This window comes from Telmatherina bonti (assembly GCF_933228915.1).
Source record: "Telmatherina bonti genome assembly, chromosome: 4".
Lineage (NCBI taxonomy): Eukaryota > Metazoa > Chordata > Actinopteri > Atheriniformes > Telmatherinidae > Telmatherina > Telmatherina bonti.
Genome location: NC_136622.1, coordinates 10,650,701 through 10,670,199, shown reverse-complemented (window position 1 = coordinate 10,670,199; position 19,499 = coordinate 10,650,701). Strand labels below are relative to the sequence as shown.

The window sequence follows — 19,499 nt, the reverse complement described above, 5'->3', positions numbered from 1 at the left end:
CTCATGCTACCACTAGAGTGAAAGCACCGCCAGCATTGAAAAATGACCATAACATCAGCCAGAAGCATCGGAACTGAGAAGTGGTCTGTGGTCACCACCTGCAGAATCACTCCTTTATTAGGTGTGTCTTGCCAATTGGCTATAATTTCCATCAGTTGTCTATTCCATTTGCACAACAGCATGTGGAATTGATTGTCAATCAGTGTTGCTTCCTAAGTGGACAGTTTGATTTCACAAAAGTATGGTTGACTTGGAGTTACATCATGTTGTTTAAGTGTTCCCTTCATTTTTTGAGCAGTGTATGTATTTATGCATGTATGTCTAAAGAGAGAGTTGAATGTTAGTTTACTCTAGTTAAAGCAAACTAGCAGAGCGCTCTTAGGAAATCGATGTTGAAAAGCTATTTTTCATTAGACCATCGTTAATGTTGTTCATTCTGCTTCTTAACTACTACGGGAATTAAATAGTTTCCAGTGGTATTAGGAAGTTCCAACCACCTAGTGGACAAAAGTAACTTTGTTAAGTTACCTTGTATTGGTGTAGCTAATTTCCGGTGTGTGAGAGACGCCAGTTTATATATAAATAAAATATTTGATATCTGGTCTTATTCTTATTCCCAGAACACTAGTTGTTGAACCGAAATGCTGAAAGGTGAAAGATGTGTGACAGTGCAACAGAAGGATAATGTAGTAGAATGAGCTTTTTTTTATGCTTTATTTTAACTCACAATATGTCGTACAATTCACATGGAATGACATTGCAACAATTTACAAAAGAACTCAACTGAGGGGAAAAAAGTAATTGTTTGTATTTAAGACAGTATAAAAATATATAATTTTCAAAATCCTAAAATAAGATATACATTTCTTAAAATAGTAGAATGAGGTCTGCTATGTCGTATGTAATGCTGAGGCAAGATGTACTGTCCATGGTTAGGAGTAGCTCCTTGCGACGTTTTTATTTTATTTATTTTTTTGCTTTCATTTACTTATTTACTTGCTTAATTATTTGAAAATAAATGTAAGTTGCCAATGTCGCCAACATCACTGAACTATCCTGGATTTATTTTGACAACACCAAACCGGAAGTCCCCTGACGCTCTTTTCGACTTTGCGTAACCTGATTATTGTCTCACGTCACCATGGCAAGCCGAAAAGCTTCACAGCTAAACCAAAACGAGGAAGAAAAATACTCCGTTTTATTGCCTACTTATAACGAAAGAGAAAACCTGCCTCTGATCGTGTGGCTTCTGGTGAAATATTTCGGGGAAAGGTAAGTTCGCGAGGCAGCAGACCTGCTCTGCTAGCTCGAGCTGACGTCGCCGCCGTGTTAAAGTCAGTGATGAGCTGTCTCTCAAAGCGGAGCTAATACCAAGTAGCAAACTGGTTTTATGTGCTTAACGATAGCTCACTAATGTCTTGTGGTAATGTTAATTTTCCTGCAACAGACATTTTTGTCATACTTAATGCACTTGTTCCTTTGTGAGAGTGGGACGTAAATTAAAACCGTCTTTTTGTTTAATTTGCAGCGGATACAAATACGAGATTATTGTCATAGACGACGGGAGCCCAGATGGGACATTGGAAGTGGCAGAGCAGTTGCAGAAAATATATGGAGAGGATAAAATAGTAAGTTAATCGTTGCAAAAGGTTGTGTGATCAATCTGATTAAAGACATGTTGTTTTTCGTCCACAAGCTAAGCTGCTAACTTTAAGCATTTTCTGTAAGTATAAAAGTTTGAACCAGTTTCATTGTTTTAATATGATTCAACGAGCCAAGCTTTATTGTAATATTTTGAAGTATTTCTGGTTTGCCTTTGGCATTTTCTCCCTCCTTACTCACTCCCAGTCCAGTCTTTCTACCAGATCATTTTTAGAGGAATGTGTATTTTTGCTCAAGTTTAGTTAATATTGAGAAATTAATCATTCAGCAGTGGATAAACCTGTCTGCACATAACAGACAACATAGCAAAGAGCTATTATAAATAATACCAATACCGCTTTGATTGCTGCTCTGTCACAGACACTTGTTTCTGTGGTTGCATTCAGGAAAAGCGCCAAAGATAAGACAGTTTTACACACACACACAGACACACACACACACAAAAAGTAGTTTGGTCAACCAAGATGTTTGTTACAGAGCAACTGGTTGAGAACGTTTAAATGTCCTTTAAGCAAGCCTGGAGAACAATCTTAAGACTACTTCCAGAAATGACAAGAAAGCTTGACCAGAGGGTTCAGGTTGTGATGAAGAGTAAATGTGCTTGTTATGAATACTGACTTTAAAGTTAGTAAGCATTTTAGAAAAACTGGCCTAATATGTTTACATTTACATTTGCACATATTTTTATAAGTTGCTGAAGTCCTTTCCTGTTTTTCTGATAATATATCAAGACATTAGAGGTGACAGACGGCTGGTGCAAAACTGTACAATATTGTAGACAATAAAAATGTATCCCATACTTAATAAGTTATGTAATCTTTTGCATTTCAGCTTCTTCGACCAAGAGCAAAAAAATTAGGCCTAGGTAAGACTGAAACTGTCAAAAAAATGCATGTTTCAGTGATACAAGTTCACCAGTAATGACTGTTCTGTTTTCGTTCCAAGGTACTGCCTACATCCATGGCATGAAACACGCTACTGGGAACTTCATCATCATTATGGATGCAGATCTGTCTCACCATGTGAGTAGCACATGTTCAATTTAGTTTCTAAACCTCAAGATGATCAGACAGTTAGATTACATTTACCTTTTTTTTTCCTTTTTAAACTTTAGTACTTTAGTAAAATTTAGTAAGTTCAGTAAATTGTTTTGTACAGCTTGGTATTTTATTTCTCTTTTCTTTCTTTTTTTCATTTTTAGCCCAAGTTCATCCCTGAATTTATTGAGTAAGTGTTTTAATTAAAGGTTTTTTTTATTTTATTTCTTACTTTTCTGCTCATCTGTACAGTGAAATGATTATGATTGGAAAAAATATGTAAGGTTTAGTATTTTTTTTTTTTTTTTTTTTTTTAATTAATTATCAGAAAGCAGAAGGAAGGAGATTATGATCTAGTGTCTGGTACTCGATACCAAGGCAATGGAGGTGTATACGGTTGGGACCTGCGCAGGAAACTCATCAGGTATCAGCTAGTTGTGAATGCTGTAAATGTGTGTTCAGTGTGTGTTGTAATATTAGGTCTTGTATAATGCGATGTCCTGTGATACTGCCGCCATGTTGGTCAGGCTGTGCTTGCAAAGAAATCATTTAATCTCAATCCTGATAAAATAAATGTTAAATAATTGAGATTTTTTTTTCTATATCCTCCCAGCCGAGGAGCAAATTTTTTGACCCAAGTGTTGTTGAGACCGGGAGCTTCTGACCTTACGGGTAGCTTCAGGTAAATGTTCAGCACATCAATGCCAGTGTTGTTTTTATTTTAGGTGCATGTGGTTGTGTTTTCCTACCTGTGCTGCATTTTGTTTTAGACTCTACAAGAAAAAGGTGTTGGAGAGTCTGGTGGAGCGCTGTGTGTCCAAAGGGTATGTCTTTCAGATGGAGATGATCGTCCGAGCCAGACAACTCAACTATTCAATCGGAGAGGTGAGATATTAATTGTTTTGGCTTTTTTTTTTCCAAGATGAATATTTTCTGTTTGTGTCAAACATCCTGCCATAGCGCTGAATTTGGTCCCTGTTTCACATTTTTGTTGTTAATTCTGCTTTTTTACTTCAATTATGGTGTTAAAAAGTCTTTGAGATTCCTGTAAAATGTTCATATTTTTTAAATAAATATCTCCAAGAAGGAATTCCTTACATTTTCTGAATATAAACCACAATAGATCAGGTCATATCCATCATACCTGAACCAGTTTAAAAAGTAGACCCAGATGTACATTAGAAGTTCTTTCACAGTCACACAGTTGATAAATTTTGAAAAACGTATTGTTTTCTTTATAAGAAAAATGCTATTTTCTCTGTTTTTTATCCTTATCTTTACCCTAAACCTAAAACTCCTCTGAAAAATGTTTTTCCACACCACAGGTACCAATTTCCTTTGTAGATCGAGTTTACGGAGAATCCAAACTTGGAGGGAATGAAATTTTATCATTTGTGAAAGGACTACTCACACTCTTCGCCACGACATGATCAACAATGTGCTCCATGTGGACATCCTTCAACATTCTAGCATTTCTCTCAGCCTTAAAGTCTGTCTTTGATTCAGAAGTCACATGAGAATAGTAATGAGGGGAAAAAGCACTGTCCTTCCCTTTGGTCTCATAGTGCCATGATGGCGGATAACAAGGCAAGACATCAATAAAATTATATAATATAATTTCCTCAGAATCCTGATGGAATATAGTGCTTTACATTCCCATCATCCTCTTTAATCACTTGTAGTATAAGCACATTGATCATTCCCACTTCAGACAATTTGCTGGACTTGGCTCAAACAAGGTTGTCGCACAAGTTCAAGTGCTGCACTTGCATTTGTATTAAAACGAATTGTTTATGTTGCTTGATGTGTTATGTTGTTATTGGTTTTCCCTTCATAAAAATCATGTGCAGGGTCATGTCGGGCCTGTTCTGGATTATTCTGAATAAAACAAAAAGTTCCAGCTCGAACTCAGCAACATAAGCTGTTCAGTTTGGAGTAAAACTTGTATGTTACTTCTGTGTTTTTGTCTTTAAGACACAAAATTAATTCCATTGATTAAATCTTGACGAGGATTAGCAGATAAAGACTGTGATAAAGGAGCGCCCTATAAAAGAAGAATACACCCTAGCTGAATAAAACCTTTTACAATCTCAAACTCAATGGGTTTTTTTTTTGTGTGTTTTGTTTTAACATGTCCTGTCCTGTATCTCAGCATACAGAACAGCAATCTGCGTGTCATATTTTTGCCAGACAGATTTGCTCTGACAAGAGAGACATCTCATGTATATGGCTGCCCTTGATAATCTGAATATCTTTATTATTATTATTTTATATTTTTTTTGTAATCAGTCCTGATATGGCCATGCTGGACCTGGCAGGGAAAGAGGGAAAAAAGAAGTTGAAGGGAGAGAAAGAGAGAAAAAAGAAAGGTGTGTCTAAGCTGCTAAAGTTACAGTATTCACAAAACAATATAAACTACTATGTATATTTTTTTTACTGGGATAATGTTTTACTTCAGGCTGGCACAGTGCAGGAAAGTAGTCCCGGTCGCTTTGGCAGGACTGGGCCAGAGCCTTCGAGCCGCATCACTACAGCGCCACCAAGCGTTGGATCAACCGTCCAGCTGAGTGGTGAGGCACTGTGCACATCCGACTCCGCAGGGAAGGGGAGGACCGCCAGATGTAGCCACAGTGCACATGCGCATGAAATGCTAAAAGCCCACCACAGAAGGACGCCCGCTATCGGCCAGTCGTGGAAACTACCGCGCCGAGTTGTTTACCCCTCTGACTCAGACACAGAAACCAAAGCCAGTTTCAGGCTTTTAGGGACTACGCATATATTTATTTCTACATACATTCGCTTAATTGGCCAAACTGATTGACAAACCAATCAGGAGTTTTAATGAGGCGGGCTCACGAGGGTCTCACAATGATATTATTATGCTAATGAAGTAGATGTCACTTCCGCTCCTTTTATTTGCGCCATTTTGGATAGGGCAGTTTCCAGGCTGGATGTGTATTGTCTGTCAGAGGAGAATGGGCATAGCGATATTACCAGGATATTAAAGGCAGAGTTAAGGTAATTATTCTACAAGAGACGGGAAGGTTGGTAGTTTCTCCTTTCTCCCTAACCCCTCCGGGGAATGGAGGCTTTATTTGTCTGATGAAGATTGGGCGCTTTCTGTTCCCGTTTGCCGACCGGAGGGAAGAGGATAGCCCTTGTCGGCGAGGGGCACGCAGGTTTGGAGGGTCGATCGACGGCGGGCTGCCTTGCTCTCTCTCCCTCTCTCACAAGGCACCTGAGAAGAAATAGTCGACATATCTGAACAAGTGAAAGTGCCCATACGTCGCCTCAGTCATCCTGGGGTGGCATATATCACTCAGACGGGAGCACTGGATGTGAAAACAGGTAAACTTTACATGTCATAATGTTGGATATAGTCCCCAGTGTTGAGTAGCTGCCTACATACCTACCTACCTACCTACCTACCTGTGCTGGTGGATGGATGGATGGTGGTGAACGAAAGCTAAGGCAACTTGACTGCAAATAGGAGCTAATGTTTCTTTGGGTTTTAAGTGCAAGTGTATGAATAAATGAAATATGCATTAGTTTGTTGATAAGACTGAACGTGACGTAGTCACCTATTCTGCGTGGGGAAGTGTGGAAAAAGGTGTGGACATGAGTTTTAAACAACCCATGCTGTTGGTGCGAGTTGGCAAGCTTAGCATGCTAACTCAGCGCGGTATTCCCCCCCCCCCCTTTTTTTTTTTTCCCCCCCAATTCTTTGTCAGTGACAGCAGATCTCTACCAAAGCTATCGATCTGGAGCCTGTCAGATTAATTGATTCAGACTGCGTGTTTTAATGCCCACTGTTAAATCTGTTGAATATTGCAATATAAATATCACCAGGGTGAGAATGACTCCCACTGTTGAGAGTAAAGCTGTATTGATAAACACACGTTTATACGGAGAAGGTTATAAATGATCATGTGGAGTTGTGCGTATAAATACAAGCATATGAACAACATCCAGGCAACATCTGGGTTGAGATGTACTTATGGTGTTTGATCCAAGGGGGAAAGGAATGTGTGCATTTGACAATGGACTAACAACCACACTGAGTCTCTAATGCAGTTGCTCAGCTTAATTGCAAAGGGTTACAGACAGGTGTTGACCCTGGAGGTAAAACTAGCTCATCTGCATTTAAAGCATCTCAAACTTTTTCCTCCATCGCTGTGGATGTGGATGCCACCAGGAGCTTGTCCCCTAAGTAAACATGCACATGTGGGAAGTGTAAACTGTCCAGTCAGAGCATTGCTCATCATGTCCTGCAGGAGAACTGAGTGAGTATAAAGAGCTGGAGGTTTGAAGGCCTCTTGGTTTTTTTGAACAAGGGGGAAACCAGTTTTCTGCCAGCAACCCTCAGCAGAGCAGCCTCCCTTTGCATTTCCTCCCTCTCCTCTTCCTTCTCTCCCTCCCTTCCCTCCTACTCAGCCTCTCTTTTGCTTTTTTTTTTCTTCTCTCCCCTGCCCTCTTATCCATCGCCCCCTCTTTCTCTCACCCTCTTCCATTATATCTCTCTCCCCCTGACTTTCCTCACCCACCTTCTCCTCTGAGCCAGTCTGTCCAACCTCCCTGCCTTCCCATCCTATCCCTTCCCCTCCCCCCTCCACGTCCGTTGCTCACTCTGTCCTCTCCCCTTTCCTCTCATCTCTCCCCCCCCTCGCTCCTTCCACACTCCTCCTCCTCCTCCTCCTCTTCCTCCCAGTTCCCTCACCCTCTACACCTCATCGTCCCACCCTCCCCTGATCTGTCTCACTCCTTCTGTCCCTCCTCTTGTTCCCTTCCAACCCCCCCCCTCTACTGCAGACATATTGTAGGGGCTGCTGCTTACTCAATAGGAGGCGCCATTCCATGATGGTATTGCAAGGCAGGGAGAAAAAGGGGCAGGCAGAATATAGGGAGGCTTACATAATGGTAGTCCTCTCTAGCGCCATCTACAAGCGAGGGAGAGAAGCAGTAAAAAAAGATGGGGAGGGTGAGTCTATGTCTTTCTCCTACTCAAACACACAGATGTAGAGGAGGTCTCCAGGACAGCATAGCAGCTGGTGTCCACATCCCCTCTTCTGTTTCTACAATGCAAAACAAACTGAGGCAGTCATAGCTGTTTGTCATCAAGCTGTTGCCTTTATATCATTGTGCATCAGTGACCTTTGACCTTCCCACGTGGAAGTTCTGATCTCGATAGGTGTATAGTACCTGCTGCTTTGGCAAGGAGGTTAAATGTTTACTTTCTGTTGCAAATATCAATTGGATCTCAAAACACAATATAATGAGCAGCAGTAGCATTATAGGTATAACTGATGGGAAGATGTTTTAGCTCCAGGCCTGTTCCAGCATAACTCCTGACAGATATTTATGTAGATTAGATAATATTACCTGATATCCTGTAAATTCAGAGTTGAAATTACAAATCAGCCCATGACTCTTTTTTTTTTTTTTTTAAATGACTTAATGTAATGCTGTATGTTAAAATATTTCACTATAGTGGCAAACAAATGGAAAGATGCAGATCACCTGAGAAGTGTATTGAACAGCAACACTGTCTGAAAGACTAACCAGACTACAACAGGCACACATTTGCTATGTTTACATGGGAGTTTTAATTCCTGTTTAATTCTGAATAAAAGTTAATTCCGCTTTTAAACTGATGAAAAATGACCATGTAAACTCTTAATTCCTAATGCAAATTTCTTTTTGGAATTAAACTTAAGTCCGATAAGTGGCTGGTTTATTTGCATTTTAATTCCGATCTATTTAATTCTTATGTCATGTAAACTTTTATTCTGCTCTAAATTAATTCCGGTCGTTCTGTGCATGCTCGTTACCTCGCCCTGTCCCGATGACGCGGGTTGTTTTGCCTCCCGTGTTCGGTGGTCTGTCTTTCTTCTCCTTTTCAGTTGCTGCATAAAAGTGAAGTAATATGCTCGTGTTGAGCTGGTACTTAAAATTTATTTAAAAAAAAAAAAAAAGCCGGCAAAACTGGTACTTATTATGTAGGTTTTACAAGTTACGACTGAAAAGACGAGAAGCAGGGAGCCAACTTTGTTTATTTCCTGTATACGTCATACGTCACTTGCACCCTCTGTCTAATCAGAACCCTTCCCAACCCACCGCTCTAAAGAGAAATTAAGTGAGGACGTGTTTCATTTAAACCTCCATTCGGAATTATTTTCATGTAAACTCGTAGGACAATATATGAATTTCGAATTATTTAATTCCAAATTATTAATTCCGACTTAAAAAACATCATGTAACCATATCCACTGTGTCAGTTATCATCTGCAAATATTCCTAGGGAGCTTGTCGGAAAGTTTAACCAAATAATCTACAGTGGAAATTTAGTTGATGCAGTGAATGTTTGTATAAACAGCCCTATGTTTTTTGTTTGTTTTTTTGTTTATTTGTTTAATGATATATACCGCATGCATATGTGTGAAAATGAGACAAATCACTCAGTTGAGTGATTTTTCACATAAATATTTATGGCGTGCATGCCATAAAGCACGTCTTGACATAAAATACTGCAGTAAAGCATCTTATCGGGTTGTAACTGATAGAGCCTAATATGAAACGATAGACATTTTCTATCATTCAAACAATGTATATTATCATATCGTCCAGCCCTAGCTGCAATATATCAACAAACATGGAGGAAGATGGTAGCAGACGCGTTTCAGAGCAGAGTAATTCACTAAAAGATGACCAGCCAACCCAAACTGATGTGCTTGTTCTTAAAAGAAGGGAAGTTTCTGTTGCATGGATGCGGGTTGGATATAGGAAAAAAAAAAAAAAACGACGTGGAACCGACAACAGACTAGCTCACAGTCCCAACAATGGACTCCGACACAACTAAAACAGGATAAAGAATACAGAATAAAAAATAGAGTCAACAACCAAAAGCGGCATCAAGCGGTGGTGGAAGCGATCATAATAAATTCCAGGTGTAAACGCTGTAACAGGCATTTACCCGTGAAACGTCATACGGCCATAGTTCCCGCAGATGGCAGGAAATCACTGCTGCCGTTGCCAAGCACATCTGACACATAACTGATGACTGACACAAAATTACACAAACAGTTTTATATCCTTATGAGGATATATAATGAGCTATATCAGGATGAGATTTTGGTCATATCGCCAAGCCCTACCTCCCCACATTAATCCCCACCCCATTGCAAACGAGGCTGATCGTGATGTATGAATTGACTGGACCAAAACAAACGTGCAGCCTTACGTACGTTAAATTCGATCTTGTTGTTTGGTGTATTTAGGTTCAGCACAGGCACCTTCACAGTCAATATCGGGTAATAGGTGTAGTGTCCAGAAAGGCACTCATGCTGAAACACAACTAAATTTACATTCAGTAATTGATCTAATTCATATCTGATATAACGCGTCTGCATAGGAAAAGCTTATTATACTTGGTATGGAAAATATGTCTCCATTTTGAGTGTCCATGTGTGGTAACATCCCAGTTCCACACTTTATATTCAAATAAACTCAAAGCCAAAGTTTCAGTCGTGGTCAGCAAAAAACAGGGCATCAGTATTAGTCGTTAAATGGTTTATTATATTCCTGAATTTTATTTGGTGAACTTAATATCTTCTCAGACATGAGCTCCAGTATTTCCACTTTATTTTTTAATAGGCGTAGAATTTGGTAGTGGTGCTCCAACCAAAGACGGGCAAAATTAACAAGTTAAATTTATCTGAATTTATGCTGAATGAGTCTGTGAAACTGCTCCACACAAGTAACTTCACTGCAGTGTGTTGGTGATCATTCAGTGTTGCCCAGGACCGATTTATTTAAGTCATTCAGAGAGAAAATTTAACATTTTTATAGAAGTACTACTAAACTTTAGTAGATTCTCAGCGAGGCACCCCTAATGATGACTAATTTGACAACCGTCATTTATCCTACATTTACTATGAGCTCTTTCCATGCAGTAAAAGTCAGTCCAAGATTGACTTGTAATATTAGGCCTTCACACCAAAGGCGGTGCAAAGGCCTATTGTAATGCTAGATTATTATTATTATTATTATTATTATTACTACTTCTACTACTACTACTACTACTACTACAACAAGAATTGTTTTTTCTTCTCCTTTCTCCCTAATGAATTGTTTTTTGGGGGCCCTGAAGATGTCCGAAAACTCAGGACGATTTGCCCCAAACTAGTATGCATTCAAATATTCTGAGAAGATGCCAAAACGATTCTTTAGACCCCCCCCCCCCCCCCCCCCCCCCCCCCCCCCCACACCACACACACACACACACACACACACAAAATATTTGATTCAGTCAGCTCTGCCCACTATGTTCACCACCATGGATGAAATTCGGTACACACATGCATCATGTCAAGATCTACAAAAAAGCCTCTTGGACTCATGGTTAAATCAAAACAGGAAGTTGGCCATCTTGACTTAAACCTTGATTTTTGCTGTGATTTTGGCCTTTTTTGCCTCTTAAATTTGAACAAACTCCTTCTAGGGATTTTATCATATCTGATAAATACTTTTTCAGGATGGGTGTGTGACCATTGTGATTAAAAGTTATCAAAAGCAATATTTCAGTAAGCGTGGCCATGGTTTCTGCTCAAAGTTGCGGTTTCACCCTGTTTATCATGTGAAGTCTTTCTGTCTGTTCTAAACACCATCCAGTGTCTAATAAACTTAACATAAGTAACATTGACGACCTAGACATTCATATCTCAGTTGCATTGACATAGCCATACCCAGTGAAAACAGGAATTCCTATATATTTCACACTGTCATGCCTTTACTTCCAAATCAGACTCATTATTGTCATCCTTAACCAAGACAGGATTGTAAAGACAACTGACTTCTTACAGGATTGTGATTAAAATGGCTTTCTGTGAGATTTCAATTCCTTTCTGTGAAAAAGGAAGTTTTCAGGTTGTATTTTTTTTAAATTGTTTGGATAAGTCCCATCCTGATCATGTGTCCAAATAAATACCCACCCAAAATCAGAGCGCCACATAGTGGCCACATACAGTCACATTTGTGTAAAAGTCCCCCTCCCATTTGTATGAATTGATAACTATGTGTCAGAAACATGGTCCTGAACATTTCAGAGATCATTACTTGGCACACTAAGGAGTCATTGGCCCTGTTGAGGAGCATGTTGACCACCTAATTCAGGAAACCATTACACAAATGAGTGCAAAACTGTAGGGGAGAGCTAATGGGCTATAGGAGGAAGATTGCCAGTTAAAGCAGTGGTGACATGGTGTTGTTGGCGGTGCGATGGCCTCCAATGCTGCTTGCAGATTGAATTTCTTAATCTTTTCCTTTCTCTCTTGCTTTGCCTCTCTTCCTCTAAAAATGTGTAAGCTGTTATGTTATTTTAAATCAATAGTCGTTCAAAACAGGCAGTGTGTTGATATCCAGTTGCTGGCATGTAACATAAAATGGAACTCTGCTATAATATGATGTAGGTCTCCGAATAAAAAGTTGCAAAATGTGGTTTCTCAGCTTTGGGATGTTGCTGGACAGCAAATGCTCCAGAATTGTATTTGATAAGAGTCATTTGGCATTAAAACTATTCAGAAACACACCTTTTTAATGTCAGAAAGTTACGTTGTGCTACTTTAAGTTTAAGACTACTACAGAACACGGTCCAGTCAGAAGCTAACACCAGGTATAAACTAACTTCACAGACAGGCTTCTGATCCAGGGACCTTCTGTCAACAGGACAGTGTTAATTTCTTTTTTCTGCAACAGAAAACTACCCCCAGGCCTAATTATGTAAAAAATAGAAATTTAAATAGTGCTGACTGGATTCCTTTTAGCCACATCTGTTGCATGTCTCCTGGTTTATTCTTACTTTCTGACACTCAAAATAAATACAGCTACTCAAACAATAGCATGTCAGGATTTCAATGAAAAATAGGTCTTATCATTTCCTTCTGCAAGAATGTTATTTCTTAGGGAAATGGGTGGGTAATATCTGGGCAATTTATTGTAAAGTGAGCAGTTGTCAATCATGATGTTTTAATTTATTAAAATGAACATCTCTACGTGCTAAAAGACCATTGTTTTAATGGGTAGTTATATGTTAAGTCTATAAAGCCTTTTCATGGGACTTTACTTAACTATGAGTTAAAAGGTAAACAACCAGAAATTTTCAGACAAATTATTCAAACCATTTACGGACTAGTTTTGTGTTGCCTCACACCTGCTGATTGTTGCCTTTTGTCTTTTCTTTTCAGGACGGCAGAATGTTCCAGCTCCCTGTCAATAACCTCAGCAGTTTACGGAAAGCCAGGAAAAATGTCAAGAAAGTCTTGGGAGACATCGGCCTGGAGTTCTGCAGAGATCACCTAGAGGTGAGCATGCTCAGAGTTTGCTTGATCACTTCTGTTCCTACGAGCACTTCCTGTTTTAGAGCAACAATAGCGAACGACGTGGCGCACTGTGTCCTCATAAGTTTAGGGAAGCAAATAGATAAATAATTGTGTGTTGTTTAAAATGGTGGTTACTGCACAAATACAGCGAGAAGATTCAGAATTTCAGAAACATGTCATCACAAACTGACCAGTCTCAAGGGAATACTTCTACGTGAACATGCTGCATAGTATGGGTGCACATCAGGTCTGGAAGAGGTATTGGTCAAGCCTCTGTGGCTCTATGCGAACCTATGGCAGGGATGCCTTAATACACAGCTGCTACTCAAGTATAAATCCAGCTTTAGGGGGAGGAGATGTCGGTTTAGGCTCAGCCATTAGTTTTACCTGGGACAAAGACCCACTAAGGGTAGTGGTACACCCCATACGTCTGGTTGTGGGCAATGATATTTCTTACATCACAATCATTTACTCATCTTTCATTCTTTGTTTATTAGGACTTTAAAGACTTCACCCCTCCAGAAGTGTACATTAAGCACACAAGCTGGGAAGATGTCTGCATGTGGGAACCATCACATACTAAAGTCCAGGTGTGTGACACACATGCAAATGTACACTCCTAAATTCCCCTTCTTTTTTTCTCATGTTTAAAGAAAACTTTTAAGTTTTTGTATCCTTGTGGGTTATGCTTACATTTTGTCAACATAACTGTATGAAGATGGAGATAAAAAAAAAAAAACCTCATCAAAACTTTTCCTCCATTTCCAGGACTACAGATCAAAGCCTTTCTGTTGTTCTGGCTGCCTCTTTTCATCCAAGTACTTCTCAGCATACAAGAGCCATTTCCGCAACGTCCACAGCGAGGACTTTGAGAACAACATTCTGCTCAACTGCCCTTACTGCACTTTCAATGGCAACAAAAAGACTCTGGAAACTCACATTAAGCTTTTCCATATGCCCAACAACACTACAAGGCAGGGCCCCGGTGGTATGGCGGCAGGAGCTGGTGGGATTATGACGAAGGATGGCCTGCTGAAGAGGATTGGGGACAGCGTTGAGCAGGCAGTGTATTACTGCAAGAAGTGCACCTACAGGGACCCTTTGTACAATGTGGTGCGGAAGCACATTTACCGGGAACACTTTCAGCAAGTGGCCCATCCCTATATTGTGAAACCTGGTGAGAAGATAAATGCTCATAATGGTAGCACAGCTGGAAAGACGGAAAGTAACAACATAAATAATGTTAACAGCAACCAGATTCATTGCAAGAAGTGTCTATTTGTTCCCCGGACCTACGAGGCACTTGTCCAGCATGTCATTGAAGACCATGAGAGGATTGGCTACCAGGTCACTGCAATGATTGGTCACACCAGTGTGATAGTCCCCCGACCAAAGCCCATCATTATGTTCCCTCCAAAAACTCAAGGAGACAAGACGATCATTGGGATGGGCCCTAAAGGTGCAGTAATGGCCACAACAAGGTCTCCAACCTCCCAGCAGCTGAATCGAGCTGTCATTGCATCAAAGGCCGGCTTCAACTCTCATAGTCTTCTGTCTGGAATCAAACATGATACAATGGGATTAAAGGTTGGGACCACCCAGCCATTCTCATTGGGTAATCAGCAGCTTAGGCTGAATTTGCCAGGGAATGCCCAGGTTTCTGTGCCCCAACAGTCACATGCAGCAAAACAGCTTGTTAACCTGCGTGGCCCACTTATGGCTGGTGCATCTTCTTCACTCAAATCCAACCCCCTGGGTTCACGTGTACAAGCAGCGGCTACCACTGTAGCTTCTGTTACAGCGAAAAAAGGTGGCTCCTCAGTCCTCGGCACATCCTACACCCAGAAATGGAAAATCTGTACAATCTGCAATGAACTCTTTCCAGAGAATGTTTACAGTTCTCATTTTGAGAAGGAGCACAAAGCAGAGAAGGTGCCTGCTGTAGCGAACTACATCATGAAGATCCACAATTTTACCAGTAAGTGTCTCTACTGCAACCGTTATCTCCCCAGCGACACCCTATTAAACCACATGTTGATCCACGGCCTCTCCTGTCCACACTGCCGCGCAACATTCAATGACGTCGAGAAGATGGTGGCCCACATGCGGCTGTCTCACCCGGACGAGAGGATGGGTCCACGCACAGACTCTCCTTTGACTTTTGACCTCACTCTGCAGCAGGGTAACCCAAAAAATGTTCAGCTCATTGTCACTACATACAACATGAGAGATGCTCCTGAGGAGTCTGTGGCTTTTCACGCTCAAAACAATGCCACCTCTGTGTCATCAACACTGTCTGCCTCTCTTATACCAAGCAAGAGGTTGATTCCTCAGCTCTCACCCAAAACACCTTCAGGGCCCCCAGACATTGCACCTGTCAAGAGTGCCCCACAGGCATCTGTGCCCTATAAGAGAGATGTGGGCAAAACACTGTGTCCTCTTTGTTTTTCCATTCTAAAAGGCCCTATCTCAGACTCATTGGCCCACCACCTTAGAGAGAGGCACCAGGTGATCCAAACAGTTCACCCCGTGGAAAAGAAACTCACTTACAAATGTATTCACTGCTTGGGGGTTTACACAAGCAACATGACTGCTTCTACCATCACTCTACATTTGGTGCACTGTCGAGGAGTAGGGAAGTCTCAGAATGGGCAGGACAGCCGGGCAGCGCATTCTTCTCGAGCCAGTCCATCTCACAGTAGCGCTTTGAAACGACCCAGCTTTAATAGCACCGACACCAGCGCTCCAAAACGAAGGAGACCTGGTCCCCCTGGAGAAAGAGCCCATCCTCGGGATCTCAATGGTCCCTTTGCATTTGTAGAAAATCCTGATGAACCTGTAGTTCTAGCGCTTGACCCCAAAGGACAGGAAAACCAGTCATACGAGTCCAGGAAAGCTTTTCTGACACAATATTTCAATCGAGCGCCATATCCAACTCAACGGGAGGTGGAGAAGCTAGCGTCTAATCTTTGGTTGTGGAAGTCTGACATCTCCAGCCACTTTGTTGCTAATAGAAGAAAATGCGTACAGGAATGTGAGACCCAGGATGCCAAAGTGTTGCTGGGGTTCAGCATGCACGAGCTCAGCAAACTGAGTCATGAGCTTTTTGTTGAGGATGGTGCATATGAGGGCAGATGTGGCAAACGTCGGACATCAAGGACACACATGGGAGTGTCAGAGCAGGCTCTCCAGAGACACAAGGAATTTGTAGCTGCTAATGGTGGAGTGACTCGAAAGCCAACCAGTAATTTGAAAGGGTTGAAAGTAACTCCATCTCTTCCCAATCCCAGTAAACTGAATAGAGTCCAAACCAAGACAATCAGAAGCACCTTACCGCAGAAACTGCCTCTAGACCTTTCTGAGCCCATTTCCATCGACTCTGACAGTGAAGAGGAAGAACAGCAGAAGGATAACAAACCAGTGGGAGAGGTAGATCTCCATGGCAACCAGCAGCTTACTGGAGTGAAGGAGAGTACAGAGTCAAGGACAGACGCCAAGATAGTTTCAGCTCTAGATGACATGTCCGACGACGATGATGATGATGATGATGATGAGGAGGACGAAGATGATGACGAAGATGATGACGATGATGATGATGATGATGACGACGATGACGACGACGATGATGATGGGGAGGTAGGGGCACATGTAGAGAATGGCTTTGGAACTTCAGAAGGCTCAGGAAGACAGGCCTCTAAAGGAAGAGATGCTCTTCCCATCATTATTCCCAAGTTTGTACCATCGTCTGCAAGAAGTGGGAGAGATCAAGCCCAGCTGGGCAAACAAGTCTGACTGAATAAAAACTAAAAACAAAAAAAAAATAACTCAGTCTGAGGCATTTCAGTTTGGATCCATGCCAAATAAATCCGCCTCTTCTCAACTGAAGGACACTGCAATTAAACCGAGCAACGGAGGCAGTGACGAAGGGACGACTCTAACAAGCCATTGACCGATACTTAAAGGCAGGACTCGACAAGAAACTAGGGTTGTTCAGATTTCTTTTCCTACGTGAGAAGGGATGGTGCAAAGATTGAAGTTACACCAAACAAAATGATAAAAAGGTTTTGCCTTCTTTATGGCATTGACTTCAGGAGTTATTGATTTAGCCACTGCGCCTGACTGTGGCTGACATGTTTGACTTGTTTTGAGGTAAAAGCTTTTAAGGTAACCAGATAATTCATTGTTTTCATGTAGTTATACTGAGGTAGGTAGTGTAAATTTAAACAGCCTTTTAGACATGACTGGACACATGTTGCTGTACATGTACAGTTAAATATTCGCTATTACCCGTGTGTGCGGTAGCCTCATATGTTCTCCATTGTTATGTTTAACAATAGATGTCGCTTTCATGGCTGGTATCTTGTGTGTTTTTTTGTTTTTTTCTTTTTTGGTTTAAAAAAATAATTTCTTTGCAAATATTTCTTTAAATGGGATTTTTTTTTTTTTTTTTTTTAAACTTTTTTTTTTCTATTTGCTCGGAAAGGCAGCACCGAACTACTTTTATTCTGACAGACCAAATGAGGATTTTACTGACTTTTTTTTGCAGCTATCACTCATTAGCTTTGACTGTACTGTATTTGGGTTGTTTTCTGTTTTATCTAAAGTTTCTTTGGCTCCCAAGACTGAACAATGAGCACTAAACTGGCGTCCACAAAAGTGAAAGCAAATGTATTTTTCTCTTTGTTTCAAAAAGCGATGTTTGTGTTTAAAATGTGTTCTCTGAACTGTGTGAATTTGTTTTTTCCATTTTTCACTTGAAGCATTATTGGACAATGTGGTAAATGTGATTCTCACCAAACCAGAGGCTGTGGCAGGTATTCAGTTGAAATAAAAAACAAAAGGATTTGGCACACAAATGAGTCATAGTTTGAGTTGATGAACAGTAATAGTTATTAAAAAAAACCCGTCTTTTAAAGATTTCTATAACACCATCTTTCAGTGCAGTTTCCCCCTAAACTTTCTATTAATTCTTTAAATCTTTAACATTGCCGTGTGGATTTTGTCTAAAGAAACATGGTAAAAGTGATTCCCAGGTGGTGTCATGTTTAACTTGTACAGCAGGCAATAAAGTGCCTTGGATTTGGCCTGGGACAGACTGTAAGGTGTATGACTAATAAAACTGACAACAATTATGGAATCAGCACTGTTGAGGATCCAATGAGGTTTTATTCTGTTCTGAAGTTTAGTTGTTAAATTTACGTTAAACTAATTTGTTTTCACCAAGATTATGGACCTTTTTTTTTTTTTATATATATATATCTTCTATAAATTTAAACTCCGATTGGAGGACTTTAGTGGTCCTGTCTTCAAGTCTTTCCTGAAGAAAGTTAAAACCTTTGTTCTGTGGCAATGCGTGCTGTCGTGCTGGAAAAAGGCCTCAGCATCCACAAACGTCTTTTTGATCAATGGAATAAGAACCGTGTACAAATCATGAAAGTACATCTGTGAATTTGCCACTTCACTAGTCTGCTGCAATGTTTTCTTCTGTTTAGGTCTCATTGATTGTTTGCATTTTGTTTTTCTGCATGTACTGTAGATCCAATTTCCTTTAGCTGGTATCTCAGTTTGTTTTGAAATGCAGCTTCCTGTTTGTGTCCACATTTTTTCTTTTAGTTCTCTGTTCCTCATGCTTTTTGTGTCTTCCCTGGTCTACCTGTATGTTTCCCTTTGACAGCCTCCTTATTTTGTTTGTACCTCTTCTATTATTTCAGAAAAGCTATCTGAGGGAAAAATATTTGCCACACTGTATATTCATTTACCTAATGACAAATTTTATTTATGTATTTTGTCTTTTTATTTACTTTAAAGGAACGGTTCTGTTTGGGTCATGTTTTCTGTCACTCAGAAGATGCAAAAGCTCCTTAAGGCTCCTAAAGCTTCCTGTTTTTGCTGCAGTCTTATTTGCAAATTTAGGGTTGTGCAGGTATTTATCTTAGAAATTAAAAATATATGGCGATTCCTGACTTCTTCCCCCATGCTTGAGTGAGTCTGTTTGTTTTTGCTTGATCTGGGGAAAAATGGCCAAATGATAGGGTTTTTTTGTTTTGTTTTTTGTTTTATGAAGAAAAACTTTTTTGGGTAATTTACAAAGCCATTGTTAATGATAAAAATGACTAAATTATTACAATTACATTTTAGTAAATAAAAGAAGTGAATGTACATCTCCTGAGTGTTGATTCCATAGTCGTTGCCAGAAGTTGTAGTTGTAGCATGATGGTGTGGTGCTTCTCAGTCTGCAGTTCAGGACCTGCTGGTCCTCCAAAGATCCTCATAAAAAAAAATGCCAGTGACACAAATGATTCATTCAAGATGAAAACATCAAGGTTTTCTTTTTCTAGATATTTTGTCTGAACGATACTTCTGCAAAAGTTTCCCTCCTGATGAAAAAACTAAAATTGACAGCAATGTGGGGGATTTCTACCAACAT

The 19,499-nt window shown here is 40.3% G+C and overlaps 2 protein-coding genes across 2 annotated transcripts; both read left to right on the top strand.

Moving 5' to 3' along the window:
• Positions 1-1,129: 1,129 nt before the first annotated feature.
• Positions 1,130-4,755, top strand: dpm1 (dolichyl-phosphate mannosyltransferase subunit 1, catalytic). The gene is made up of 9 exons (XM_079238828.1): positions 1,130-1,272; positions 1,529-1,628; positions 2,494-2,527; positions 2,608-2,684; positions 2,864-2,889; positions 3,028-3,123; positions 3,313-3,381; positions 3,470-3,584; positions 4,025-4,755. The coding sequence occupies exons 1-9, from the start codon at positions 1,142-1,144 to the stop codon at positions 4,127-4,129; spliced, it is 753 nt and encodes a 250-aa protein (XP_079094954.1). The 5' UTR covers positions 1,130-1,141; the 3' UTR covers positions 4,130-4,755.
• Positions 4,756-5,681: 926 nt separating this feature from the next.
• On the top strand, positions 5,682-17,947 carry adnpb (activity-dependent neuroprotector homeobox b). The gene is made up of 4 exons (XM_079238723.1): positions 5,682-6,047; positions 12,938-13,054; positions 13,570-13,662; positions 13,841-17,947. The coding sequence occupies exons 2-4, from the start codon at positions 12,947-12,949 to the stop codon at positions 16,862-16,864; spliced, it is 3,225 nt and encodes a 1,074-aa protein (XP_079094849.1). The 5' UTR covers positions 5,682-6,047; positions 12,938-12,946; the 3' UTR covers positions 16,865-17,947.
• Positions 17,948-19,499: the final 1,552 nt, after the last annotated feature.

Bases quoted from the DNA above. Each gene is read 5' to 3' on its own strand.
- dpm1 (XM_079238828.1), top strand. From the start codon at position 1,142: ATGGCAAGCCGAAAAGCTTCACAGCTAAACCAAAACGAGGAAGAAAAA. The intron at 1,273-1,528 runs GTAAGTTCGCGA...TTTAATTTGCAG, and splicing joins GTGAAATATTTCGGGGAAAG to CGGATACAAATACGAGATTA. The intron at 2,685-2,863 runs GTGAGTAGCACA...TTTCATTTTTAG, and splicing joins ATGCAGATCTGTCTCACCAT to CCCAAGTTCATCCCTGAATT.
- adnpb (XM_079238723.1), top strand. From the start codon at position 12,947: ATGTTCCAGCTCCCTGTCAATAACCTCAGCAGTTTACGGAAAGCCAGG. The intron at 13,055-13,569 runs GTGAGCATGCTC...TTTGTTTATTAG, and splicing joins TCTGCAGAGATCACCTAGAG to GACTTTAAAGACTTCACCCC. The intron at 13,663-13,840 runs GTGTGTGACACA...CTCCATTTCCAG, and splicing joins CATCACATACTAAAGTCCAG to GACTACAGATCAAAGCCTTT.